The sequence below is a fragment of the Lineus longissimus genome, chromosome 10 (genome assembly GCF_910592395.1).
Source record: "Lineus longissimus chromosome 10, tnLinLong1.2, whole genome shotgun sequence".
In the NCBI taxonomy this organism is placed as follows: domain Eukaryota; kingdom Metazoa; phylum Nemertea; class Pilidiophora; order Heteronemertea; family Lineidae; genus Lineus; species Lineus longissimus.
The window spans coordinates 2,788,982-2,803,533 of NC_088317.1; the positions used below are offsets into that span (position 1 = coordinate 2,788,982).

The 14,552-nt window shown below is 40.9% G+C and overlaps 1 protein-coding gene across 13 annotated transcripts in view; it reads right to left on the minus strand.

Moving 5' to 3' along the window:
• Nucleotides 1-14,552, minus strand: part of LOC135494412 (beta-arrestin-1-like) — a 46,915-nt gene that overhangs the window by 16,171 nt on the left and 16,192 nt on the right. For all 13 annotated transcript variants that reach the window (XM_064782358.1, XM_064782356.1, XM_064782360.1 and 10 more), the window contains 2 exons: nucleotides 12,031-12,091; nucleotides 1,899-2,140 (listed from right to left, as the gene is read on the minus strand). In XM_064782358.1, the coding sequence (XP_064638428.1) occupies nucleotides 1,899-2,140; nucleotides 12,031-12,091 (303 nt within the window). The remainder of the gene's footprint in view (nucleotides 1-1,898; nucleotides 2,141-12,030; nucleotides 12,092-14,552) is intronic.

Genomic DNA, 14,552 nt, shown 5'->3' on the forward strand with positions numbered 1-14,552 from the left:
ACTCTTTCCAAAAATGAACATATATGCAGCAAAGCAAAATGGGCTGATATTTATAAAAGACTAGTAAATGCTTTTACTTTAAACTTCATGTACATTTACACTAGCCATCTCTGTAGAAAACTGTAGTAAAAGCATTTACTAGTCTTTATAAATATTAGCCATGGAAACAGGCCTGAATTTTATCATGACATATCACCAACATCTGTTTCAAATGTCTGATCATGCTGTAGATTATAATTGTGCATCTTTTGCACAATGCCACTCAGCAAGCTTATTTTGAAAAACATTTTCTCAATTTACATGCCATTCAAGGTTTGACTATCCACGAGCAAAATTCATTTAAGGCATCCCTGAATTTAGCTTCAAATCTCTTTCAAGTAAAGTGCTAGCTTTTTAAGAAGAAGAAAATTATCTTCAATTAAACTTTCTGGAAAATTGTTCAACTTTCAAGGCGAATATAAATCCTTGGGCGATATCATTACTTACGACACATTCAACAGGATGTTTGGCAAGCAACCCGAGATCAAATTCGTATATTAACAGCATACTTCATATAGCCACAGGGTGTACTCATTAAGGTGCTTCAATCACGGAAAAATGCAGTTCATTTCGGGGGGCATGCGAATGTGAAAAGTATCACCATGATAAGACACGAAACAACACCTCATTAGCGTGAGCTGTTATGAGTATGATAACATCTGAATCACATTTCTCGAACGACATGATAATTATCTGCTACATGTATCGTTTTGGAGACTTTTTTGTTGGATTTATTCACCATTAGCCTCTGGACAAAATCGGCATCATAACTGCCACGTATGAAATGAAAATGATACATAAAGTGAAGGTTTTGAACAAAAGCCGAACGTTATATCAAATGGACCCTAGATATATCAATGCCACCGTGGTCATGGTGCAAAAATCCTATAAAATCGGCAAATTGTGATCTCATGACTGGAAGTATATTGCAAGATAACATTGTTATTACTAGCACTAGCCTGCTATTAGCAGCCCATTTAGCTCTATACGCGGATATCACCTAATTGTGTTCGGTCTGCAATTTCCAAAATGTCATTATGTTTCACCATAATAGTAATGAAACCATGGTAATCCATGACAGCATTTATGAAAAATCATTCGATGAAATCAGTAATTTTGGAATGATATCAATTACGGATGTTTGTTTAACCATTGATTACCAAAATGTCACCGCGTTCAAATTTCACGATTGCCATCGTAGCTTTCGGAATCTGGTGATGACAATAGCTTTATTTAGCATGAAAGTCAACAAAGTCTGTTTGAAAGCATTGTTCTGAAATGACAGTTTATATAATGTGTGGGCTGAGGGACACTGTCATCAAACTACGCAAATAGTAACTTAAGAAACACGCTCGGGGCAGAATGGCACACCCATTCGCACATGTGACCAAGTCATCACAAATATTTATAGGCGCCTTTGTATTCTCAAGAAGACACTGTGGTCTAGTGGCTCAGGCTCCAAGCTATTGGTCAAGAAGCATATCTCTATCTTTAAGACTGGCCTTACTCCACCATGGTATATGTTACTGCAGTGCTGACAGAGCAACAAGTCTAAGGTCTACTGGAAGTCACAGTGAAGAAGGTCGAAGCACAAGCCGAGGTAACATTTGGCCAAATTCAATCTATCACCCCCACTGGAAATCTAATTCAGAACCTTCAACATTTCTGCTTAGACCACTGATTGCCGAGTACAATAATGTGATTTCTACCCTCATTACTGGTCAGCAATTGACTGGTAATGAATGGTAGGCCACGGAAAACTCATAGGGGGTCCATTTATTCTTCTTTCTGGACCACATCAGATACACAAGACATCTATTTTGACACATACTGTACATTCCACTCTGATCATTGCTTACCTCAAAGAAAAACGGGAACGCATTTTCTCCGAGTTTCTTAATAAGTCGTTCCTGTAATCTTGTAAGAGGGCGCTGGTGTTCAGGTTTCGTTGGATAGACCTGCATCGATGCCAAAAATAGATCCTTTCGGAATGTGAGCCCGAGTACGTCCAGATCTTCCCTGCCATATCGGAACGCTGCGAGAATGTGAGCATAGACTTTGCGATCTTTGAGATACTCTGGGTCCAATAGCACCACACCATCTGAAAGACATGAAATGAAACAGAAATTACAATGAGATGGCATGAATTCATATCTACTAGCATATACCCATGGAGCGGGCAAAGTTGAAATGTAATATACATTAGTTAAATGGGCACGATGATTGAGCTACATTAAATTTCTAACGTTACTGAAGTTTTATTAAAGGTTAAACACGAAATTAACTGCATTTAGGGACTTATTGCTGCTATCTACATGCAACCCCCAATAGATTGATTGGAGTACGCTATTTTGCACAATGCGTTGAGACCAGTGACAGCAGGTCCTGTTCCAAATAAGGCCCTCACATATTAGGCATATCACTGTGACCTATGCCACTGTCGGACCAAAGCCAGGCGCATGGAGAGATGCAGAACGCATTTCAAACTGACAACATCAGTCAGTAAAGAATAAAACAAAGAGCAAGCGCTGGCCACTGTACATATTTTGTCCATCCTGGCATAACTGTTTATTGATACCCTGACTACATGTTCCGGTAGGCCACTCTGCAGAATTTGCCTTATCACTCAGGTCAGTGTTTCTCGAATAGAACTAAAATAGAACAGGCTAATCATTAATCTCCCTGCTAATACCCTGCACCATGGACCAGGTTGTATAGCACTACATACGTGCTGGAAGCTAATACTGATGTGGCAGGGAGAATATGCGTGAAGTTTGTGCATGCTTTTGAGAATGAGCGGAGCTCTCCAGTCGACGTGCTCTCTGAAAAGTTGTTATTTGTTATTTCTAAAACCATGAAGATGTTCGACGTATGACACCCTCAGTGACACTCTTACTTATGATCCACACCTACGAAACCAAAAGTTGCAAGAATTCGACGCATTTTCGAGGCCCAATTTTGAAACAAAAATCGCCTCCTATTTAGCGGCCACAACGCGCATTATAGTATAGATACTATTAAAGCAACAGACTGGCACTCACAGCTGGTGACTGCCGGAATCTATGATCCTCAAACCTGTGCCCATATGTAGCTCATGGTCCAGTGTGCTGTACCTCCCTCTGTTGATCGAAAAAAATTCTGATAAAGATGCTTTTGATGGAGAAATGACCTTTGGCTTTCACTTTTGGTTCATTCCGAGTACTTCCGATGTTTGCCGATCGATCAGCAGCGTACAGGGCAGAGACATGTATTCATCCACGACCGGAAGTGTGGCACAGTCACATAGAGCTTATCAAAATGTCAAGTTGTGGTAAATACATGGCTGGGATGGACCAAAGTGGAATTAATTCTCAATCTGTGGTTGATTCTTAATCTACAGAGTCAGGCCATCACAGAAATATGCTTTTTGATAATATATTTAAGAAAATGTGGTCTCACTGGTCAGTTTAGAACTTGTTGTAGTTGATACTACCTTTGCACAAGTCCCCCAGCAAAGGCCTGCTTTCTCTCATCCATGTCTTTCAGAGATATAACGGGATACATCTCCTATAGCCTAATAATGTCACCTATAAATTAACTACTGGTGCTATCAAACGAGGAGTTTCACAGACTAGTGGTTCACACTGATAGCTACCACGCACTTTGGCCGGCGGTTCCTGCTGTTAGTCGAAACCAAGCTGAAGACAATCACCTGATTAAAGCGAGGAAGAACATCCTAATGGGGATATTCATCATTCACATGACCCCAATTATTGCTAGTCTGGCTGGTCACCTGTGGTACCCAGACTAACCCCGCTAACCCTGGCAATAAAACCCCGCTCCTCTAATGACATAAGACTGCTCAGTCTACACACGAATGCCTTGTCAACAGCTCATTGGTCAAAACCACTAATCTGCTGGGATATGATCATGCCAATTATCGAACAAAGTGAGGAAGTGGTCAGGTGAACAGAAGGTGACACACCAGATGAGGCAAGTTGATAGCATCACTTCGAAGGAGGCCAAGCAGAGAAGCATCTTTGGTGAAAGAAATCACCATCATCGCATTATTGATGCAAGTCAATACCAAAAGCCTTCCCAATATCAATAGAGCCTCTCCTGTCAAAGAAACCAGCCTCATTTCAGCAAACTGGCTGATTTACTGGGTCCGATCTCCAGCCACAATGCTTGTCTAGCGACCTCCACTAACAGATCAATCAACTGTTGTGGTACCTACCGCGGTCAATGGGGCGATTTCAGCTGAAGCGTTAGCCAGGCTACTATAATGAACTTAGCTGAGTTGCCACTTTATATACCTTTCACTGCAAAGAAGCTTCCAAATGTGCAGTTGCCATTGACTGATGTTTTCTATGGAAATGATATTTTTCAGTTTATTCATGTCATCCCATTTGGGTAATGTGACAGATATGAATGCACTTACTGGTAAATTCTGTCACGGACGCCCAACCCATTTGAGTAATGACAACACTTCTATTCAGTCAGGAACTTTTGCCGCTTTGGGAGGTTTGCAATCCTTCCAAATGGAAGACCACACTGAGTTTCTTGCCATGCCAAGTAACTGGCGAAAGAAGCACATGGTGATATAGTCTGAATAATCTGCACCTTTAGCACTGTGCCATACCCTTTTGGCTGCAAAGATCTACCTCAATGTACAGTCTAAATAACACCTGGGACTCTCCAGATCCTCAACCCTGTGGAGTTAATAAATCATGTTTGATACCCAAATTTGATATTCCAGCCAAACAAAATCAGATTAACAGCGTGGAACCAGAATCGTTCGCCTTCATATCCTGGTTCACTTTCAACCAATCGATATACCAATAGTCTTGCCTTTATGGACACAGCTCAAAGCTGTAATCGATAGTCTAGTGACGCAACCAACAGGCAGGGACTGAGAAGGTTTATGTTTTTGATGTTTCTCTGCTTAAGATACCACTGGAATGGAAAGAACAAACCTTCAGCAGCGAAATGGGATATTTCGTCTGTAGCCAAGTGAAAATTATCAAATTCGCAAAACTTTAGCAACTTGAAAATGTCAAGGGATTCCTTACTGTAATGTTAATGCTCAGGATGTAGGCTACTTGATGTCAAGGGATTCCTCACTGTAATGTTAATGCTCAGGATGTAGGCTACTTGATGTCAAGGGATTCAAGGGATTCCTTACTGTAATGTTAATGCTCAGGATGTAGGCTAATTGAGGGTTTGATCAACATAGAACTCAGCAGCAACCTCGGAGACATAACGGGCTCATTTCACTCATCATGCTTATTCTATTACACAGCAGTAAATCTCCTTAGCATGCAATTCTACCTTACCATGGCGACAACGCCACACTTCCCATTATCCAAATATTGCATGTTTCTGTCAATTACCAGCTACCCAATACCAGCTATGGATCCACCACCTGAATCCAGGCTCCATAGGGAATAGCGTGACAATCAGAATAGGTTTTAGGCAACATCTTCTTTCTACCATTCAGTACTGGCAGGCTTTTAAGAAGAGTTCATCTGATTTGAATATCAATTACTGCAGTGAAGTCATTCCCTGGCTGATTGATCCGTTGATATCCAGCATCCATTCCTCGTGGTATCAGTTTACACACAGACCGTTCAGAACCACCATAGTCGCAATCAATCATACTCGAGTCTAATTCAAAGTTTTCCAAGGGCAATGCAAACTCTGCAAACAACAAATATTGAGCAAACAAAAACTAATACAAATCTAATACGCAGCAGGCAGCAGTCTATGGCCAGGCATACACTGTGGCTAATAGAGAGGTGTCTGCTAACTGAGGTTCCCCTGTATCATGTTTCTGTCTGAATGATACAAAGCTATCTCTTTAGAAAAATGTCATCTTTTCGCCCATCTCTGTTTGAACTGACACATCAATCCCCGAGGGGTCGTGATTTAGCAGTGTTTATTCTTCCTGTCCTCCACTTCTGTTTGCTGACTGCTATTCTCGGCTAGCCGGGAGGCAGTTCGGAGCTTGCATCATGGAGAAAAACATTTCTGTTGAAAAGGTTCAACTCAAGTTTTTAGAATCTGCTTGCTGCCATAGTGATCTCCTCTTCATGTATTTACCCCTCTACTTCACACTTATTGATAACCTGTCATTTCTGCCTCTCGTAACTCACAAGATCAGCAGCTGTGGCCAAGGGCGACTACGCCCAAGACTTCAAATCATAGATGGGATCGGTGCCTTGGGCAAAAAGGAATAGTTATGTGAACACACATTCTTCTACAGGTACCTGGTTGCAGTTACATCTTAATAGAAAGTTGAAGTCTTCTGATATATCAGCACATGCCTTGACCACTTACAGCTCTGGCACTACCCCGTTCCTTGTATAACTAGCCTGTTACCTCATGCACGGGCTCAGTCAATCTGATAGAAAACCAATGATTAGTGCAACCATATTAGGCTGAGATCAGTATCGTAGCGACTGATACCAAGATATTCCCGAGGCCAATCTTACAACGCCAGCTCTTAAAGCCATTGTGAAGACATTAGGCATTCAACAGAAGCAATCATATACCGGAATATTCTGCCATGGTGAAACATTTGAGCAGACGTTTTTGGAAGAACAGAACTGACAAGTTACCATGCTTCGCATGACAATGACATATTTAGAAGTCAGCATTATCAGTGTTCTTTTGTTGTTTTCAGGCATAATCCTTTTGGTCAATCACTTAGTTTGTCTCAATCTTGGTGACACAATGAGGACCTGAAATGACTTGTTATACATTCGTTCACACAAAGTATACCAGGTACACATTTAGCAAATGTTTTATCACACACAGCCGCACAAAGACTGTGAGGACATCACTGATATTAGAAATGGTTCTGTTTTGAAGAAGCCTGGTGAATACAATCAGAAGCAGGAGTATCCACGTAAATAGTGATAGCATGATTAAAGAACTTTCAGGATACCTCAAAGGGTTTCCGCCAGGATTAAATTTGAGGGGGAGCAAAAACATTTTTTTTTTCTAAAATTTTTTTTTTCTTTAAAAGGGTACATGACCAATCCTGAGACGTTTTTTTTGCCCTGAAACTGCTACAATTGGCTCCCAAATGCTCTTATTTTACATATCGAATCATGAAAATTACTCATTTGACAGTAAAACAAACTTTAGTGCTCAAAATTAAGGGGGGATATCCCCCCTTGAAATATTTTAGGGGGGATGAATCCCCCCATCCCCCCCTCTGGCGGAAACCCTGCCCCACCCTAAGAGAGAACAACTTTATCAGTTGAGCTGCCAAAGACTGATAAGGGCAATTCTGCTTCCACAAACCCTGTCTGTACCCAAGAAACATATACAGTCACTCAAATGGTTCAGTCACAACAACTTCAGATTGGCTTCATCAGATACGAGCACCACATTACGCACTGAAAGGAAGTTTTTCAGAAGGGCTGGTGTTTAAGCAGACATCATCATCAGAGATGGAGAAGAAAGAAATAACAGATCTCCATCCTACCACGGTTTGACATGAGTTAGTCTTGCTGCTGTTTTGTTATAGTTTGTCCCAAAAAAACATGATTTCGCCATCAGATGTAAACACATCACCTTTGCAATGTAGACACTAGCCACCATAACAAAAACTGTCTGAAACCTTCCCTAGGTAATCGTGCCCAGGGCAATATTTGCGGTACACGACTAGGAGCTATGACAAACCTGTAACATACCAGTCCCTGGAGACTTAACAAGAAGTACCAACAAAGACGACAGTCCCAGGGGAGCCAATCCTACAGACAACCCTTGGGTTACCAAAGTTACAGACCTGGATCACTGAATAAATAAGGATGACATTATGAAAAGCTGACAGGAACTATTAAAGCAGTATCTTCTCCCAGGGGAGGCACAGCCATGACAACTTATCCCCCCCAATTGGCTTCATTGTGTTCCCTAGTATACCTGTTTTTTTCTCCGGATACCATCATTTCCCAAGGAATGGACTGATCAGAGACTGACCAACTCACTCACTCATCACCCCTTCAATAGGGATGCAATTAGGTTGCGTTTGTTACTTTTAGTAGGTAATGGGATGTGTTTTGTCAGCAGTAGCCCAGCAGGCAATGAAATAACAATTCAACTTGAAGCGCATCCTCCGGTTGGCTGGTGGTGACCAGAAATAGGACTGAACGAGCCCCCATTGCAAGAAACACACACAGCAGCGTTCCCAACTCAGTAGTTATACCCAGGTATGAGCCAAGTTTTCCTTCCGCTGAATATTCAGTTAAGCGATCAGCTTTGTACAAAATGCAGCTGAAGCCACCGCTGTTAACCTAACCACCATTTTTAATTTGGACACAATAATGGGTCTACAGACCACTTTATTTCGTTACGGCCTCAGATTTATGGTTTGTTAACGGTTCTCTGCCACAACACGGAAGCTATAGTATTGCTTAACGCAGAAGAAGAGGAAGTAGAATTTGGACACAAAGCCACTCCAAACTGGTCACATCTGTCCGGTCTACCAACTGCCCAACCGATTAATCAATCGGCTAATGAGGCAAACCTAGACCGCTAGTGTCATTAGGGATTGCTCCCAGGGTTTGGCCGTTGAAAGGATTCGGTTGTACGCTTGGAACGAAAGCGGATCAATCAATGCCCGCCACGGCAGACAAGCTGTGGTGGTTCTGTCAGGGTTTAAAATCGCTCAGAGGAAATTAACAAGAAATCATAGTCCTTCTCAAGGAATTATAGCATTCAGGATGAAGAAGGTCACTGGTCCATGGCGGCCGCCATTATCTTTCATAAAAGCTTACCAACCAGATAAGACCACTGCAATCACAGCTGAACAAGATTACCTTCTGGCATTTCGATATGTCAAACGACCACAAATCAGACTGAAAACGCCCAACTTACTGTTCAATGAAGAGGTTTATTCTTACACCAGATTTGTCCTTGGTGTGTTTTCTTGTAAGCAGTCTTTGCTATCCGACATGATCTCATGCTGAATATAGATTGACCTTGGATCTGATGGATATGTTATACGGAAAACTTACAGGAATACTAAATGACATTTCCGCCAAATCAATAATTTGAGTAAATATCAACGACACTTGGTTAACGTGCAGTGAGTGTGTGAAATGAAATGCTGAATCCGATTGAGCAATGTGCAACAAGACTGAGCTCAAGGATACTGGACTAAGGACAAGTGCCTGGATTTAGCGATAAATTTGTCATAAACAGGTGACAAAAAATCTATCACAGCCTTAACTGTCAAAGCAACACATCCAACTTGTGAACATGATGTGCTGACAAAAATTCTGTAGTCGTTAGCTGTCAAGGGAAGACATTAGTATGAAAATAATGTTCAGCATTGAAGTAAATGGATGAAGGGTAGGAATCTGCTGAAGCTAGATTATGAAACCAAGGTCACCAGTGCTATGGAAGTGATTAGTAAATGTCATTTTTTGTGTCAATCAGTAGAGAGAGGTTCCTCATTACCCACGAAGACAAATTCACTCCTTTCGTGTTCGATTATAAAGAATTCCAAATTTGTGACTCGCTCTACCAAAACTAGGCGCTTGTCGCATCTGAACTTGACAGGTTGATACGGACTTGTTGTTCATTTCCCTATTGTAGACCTTTTGTGAAATGTGACCAAATCAGTTTGTAATAGATTTCACAAAAGGTCTACAATAGGGAAATGAACAACAAGTCCGTATCAACCTGTCGAGTTCAGATGCGACAAGCGCCTAGTTTTGGTAGAGCGAGTCACATTTGTAATCGTAGTTCTTGAGTGATTCTGAACTGCACTACTATCGCTCGAGTGAACATGAACAGAAACAACACAACAACCTTTCAGAACTCATTTTCAAGGAGCTTATGTCAAAATATTCTTAATTGCTCAAAATCCTTCAAATGCCAAAAACACCACAAATCTGGAACGTCTTCGAGCTGCTAATGTAGCGATGAAACCCTACCATCGCAATTCACATCGCCACATTAACGGATGGCTGTCTCGCAGTGAATAATTCAGCTATCCTGCTTTGTTCAATTTCCGTCAAGCTGAAAGATTCTAATATGATAATGGTCAGAGGGGATAACGTGCAATTAAGAACGCCAGAAATTGCGCAACTCAATTTGCCAAATAGCTTTCTTACTCTTAAAGAGGATTGGGAGTGATCGGTGAAGCTTGGGGCGGACTTTTTACGACTCTGTAGGAATTTCTTTCTTTGAGTTAAGGTACAGGCGCACCTCGATCTCAACCACTTGTGGAACTTGAAAATCATTTCATAAATAAGAGTGTCTTTAGGAACTGATACCAAAGTAGAGGTATTGGCTGTCCAACCGATTACCATTGGGTTGGAAGTCAACCTGTGACGATTTCAGGACATGTCACCAGGGTACAATACGGAGTCTCTCTACTCATCCAAGTGATGGAGAAGGCCACTCTAAGGCCACTCTAAGGTCTTCCAGTTTCTTCCAACATTATATCACAAATCACCTCATATTGTTTATAGAGCTAATAATGTCCACATTGACCTAAGCTCTCAACTCAAAATTACGATTGCCCAAGACGCCAGTCATGTCCATGGCACCTAATTGCTTCACTCATAAATATGTATCCTTCCAGACATCCGGGACACTCAATCAGGCTCGCAGCACAATCTGGGATGAAAGGAATACCAAAACAAATCCACCACAGAAACTGGAATAATCAGGAAATATGATGGCTACAAATATGTTAAAATCCCACACGATTTGAATTAAAGTATAGCTGTTATTTTCTCCTAAACTAATTAGGATTCGTTTTTTTCCAATTAAGTACTGGTATATGATAGCAACTCTTCTCTGTAATAGCAAGGGAACAAATATATCTCAGAAACATTATCGTAAATTATTAAATGATCAAATGTCATCCTCTCAGCTGTTGCCAGATGATCATTTCCCATTTAAACTTTGATATATTATATTCTGAATGATTGATTGCAAAACCTAATTGGCTAATTGGTTTTAACGATTCACAGAGCGCAACAACAACAGTCTCAGCACATAGTGCTTTTATATGAAATGTGTAGAATCTGCACACAAGTAGATTGGTATAAAACATGTGAAACATACATGTACATGTAGTACAACACAAAAGCATTGAGGCATTAATTTAGCAGATTTCATGCATGCATGGAAGCTGAATACACAAGGGTTCAAATCGGGTCTTTTTGTGTTCCAGGTCATCACACAAGGGGGCACTAGAAGTGCAACTAGCTACCACTGAAAGAAACTACCTAAATCATTTATTTTCAAACATGCCCTATACAATTATACTAAAGTGCCCCTGAAATGTGCCTCTGAAATTTTGTTTGGTTTGACCTGCCATTATGATCACATGCGACAAAATCTCTCGTTTGTGCATGGTGGTTATCGCTCCTCCATACAACAAGAATCAGTGATCGCTGTGATCCATTGTTTATAGCCACAGACAAGCAATCTCCAGCGATCATTATCACAGGTCATAGCAGCAAAAATCCCTCCTTAGGGCACTCGATGGGTTGAAAGTGTAAGGAGGAACCTACATTTTGTAATCCTAATTTGCACACAATCATACTCATAGCTTCATTACTGAGGCATAAACATCTAAATAAAGTTTTCATCAATATCCGCAACCGTCACTAAGCTAAAATTCATAGTGAGAGAACCGAATGGTAGCAGGTACAAGCTTTCCCCGCTCTAAGACAAATACTACCATTCTTCCTGATATTAACTACCTAACAATCAAATTCTTCTAACTTTTCTTGTTTTACTGACCATAAGCTGGATTTCATTAAGGAAGAAAGAACAAACATTTTTACATTTTCAACATCGACTTCACAACCATATGATTTGTCACTGTCGTGAAGCAAGACACAACTTGTCTAATGCTGGAAGTTTATTGGTCCCCAAAACATGATTTTTCTGCAGTGAGTGCTGTTGTTGGGCCTTTAACAAATCTGGCAAGTCCGTATCCCATCCAAAATGTAGTTAGTGGAACCGAACAACACTTACCGACTGGATCTGTATGACTTATGTGATCTATAAAATCTCTTTTGCCGAGGTAAGCAGTGATCTGCAACAGAAAAGGGAAACAGAAATGATTCATAAGAAACCCAGGCTTACCACAGCACATCAAGTTTCAACATGTTTACTTCTCAATCCCTGAGGGGGTGCACTCTTTTCCACAAGACATCTTGCGTTCTATTACTTGACAAGGGAGTATAGGGGAATGATACTACCGTCAGTTTCACCAATGAACACTGCGAGGTGAGTTAAACACACGGGCATGCCTTCAGTGATCCAGGAGACAATCTCCAATATGTGACCTGCTCTACCAAAACTAGGCGCTTGTCGCATCTGAACTTGACAGGTTGATACGGACTTGTTGTTCATTTCCTTATTGTAGACCTTTTGTGAAATCTATTACAAACTGATTTGGTTACATTTCACCAACGGTCTACAATAGGGAAATGAACAACAAGTCCGTATCAACCTGTCAAGTTCAGATGCGACAAGCGCCTAGTTTTGGTAGAGCGAGTCACATATAAACAACTCCTCAGCTTTTGGAGCTACTGATGGTCGAGCTAGAAGCCGCCAGCTGGGAATTGGGAGACATGAAATCACCGATGTAATGCTTGCAATGTTCTTCAAAACCATTATTCTCATATCGCGACTGCTCTATCAATACTACTACAGGTTATTTGCCGATAGTACAAACATCACTCAGCTAATTCTGCAAACATCGCAACATCAAATATGCAGCTATCGTAAATGCAACCATTGATAGCCAATACTACACGTCCTACACGCTACTTGTATATAATGGCAAACATATGTCAATATTTTCGGTATGATAATATGCAAGGATGATTGTAGCAGCTAGTTTTGCATTCTAAAACAGGACATCACTGAGTAGGGAAGCCATTGGATTTGGGATGGCTGTGAGTTTTGAAAATCTCCCTTCCTAGCACTGTGAAGTACCATCATGAAGAGCCATAATATGCCTAAAACTGTGTTCAGGAGTGCAGAAAACCTGGATGTGAATCACATGAATGACCTACTTGGTAAGTGGGTCACAGTAACCTACATGAACTTTTCTCATGGTTAGTGGGTCACAGTGACCTATATGTACTTTGCACATCAAAGTGTGTCATCTCCTGAAAGGTGACCTACTTATGGATCAGTGTGACCCAATAAGGCTTAGCATAGTCTCTCCACGTGTAATCTGTCAAGGTTGAGTGAATCCCACCCATACATCAGCTCAATGCTTGTCCCTGTTGTTATGGATGGGCTTGGCTGGTCTACTATTTGTGGAATTGATAACAGTTACCATCTGATCACAAAAGACCGCCATTCACTGGGTTAACGAGGTGACCAGGTCAATTATGAAATTATGCATTACATACTGCATCAAAATTGCTCAAGAGCCATCAAAACGTTGTTTGATATCTGGCAAATGGCAGTCTTTAAGTGGAGCAATATCGATAAACATGTCTGTTACAATCCCTGCTATACAACTCCACAATTATTTATACTCCGAAACCACAGCACCATTATCCCGCGATCGCGCAATCAACCATCTAAAAATACTCCCTCATGAATAATGCATAACTCGTGAGACTAATTTGCATAGACAGCACAACATTAGACGCCATATTTGCGCCGTGGTATAGAATTTATAGCAAAGTAATGTTTCATCATGTCTTCAGGTACAGCATCAGGTGGCTCTGGTGTGACATGAATCATGGTTTTAAGTCAAATGGAATCGATAAAGACTAAAGTAATTCTTGATATCGACACATTTGGGTTCAATTGGTGGTCATTGCATTTGCAGTTGCCTAGAACCATCACCGAATGTGAGATCGAAGGAAAAATAACATTTGATTAAAGGTAATATAAGAATCAATAAAAGCAAGGGCCGTATAACACCATCAAATTTCTCTATCACCCCACTCCCATTATCCAATTTATGATTTCATCTCAAAGTTCACCACGGGATCAGCAAATTCAATATAATACCCTTGAACTGCAGCGCTGAAGGTTAATTGATCAGTTTCACGTTTCAAAGTAACTCCATTAGGATGGTGCTTTCGGCATTGATTTTAGAATTTTGAAATTTCGAAAAGCTGGACAGCCCGTCTGGCCCAGTGGAGTATTTTTAGAAAAGCCTGTGGTCCCTAAATTCAGCTCAACTAATATAAAGTGTTGAGGGAGATGAGAATTTCAAGATGAATGCTGGATGCATGTATCTGAGCACTGGCTCAACCAAGTGATTAAATAAACGCTTTTTCAACTGCACTAGTAGAATCAACCTTCTGGGTGTCAACTTCTTGGCACCAATTCATAAATATTATAAATATCACTCATTGTCACATCCCTAATCCTGGGTGTGGCTCACACAGCATCTTGTGACGGACATCTTATCGCCACCGCTTCGATCACGCATTCGCTTGTGCTAATTAATCATTATGGATGGATCCCTCATTACGTTTCATCATGAAATCGGGCGACGTTCACCGTGTGATTGAAATCAA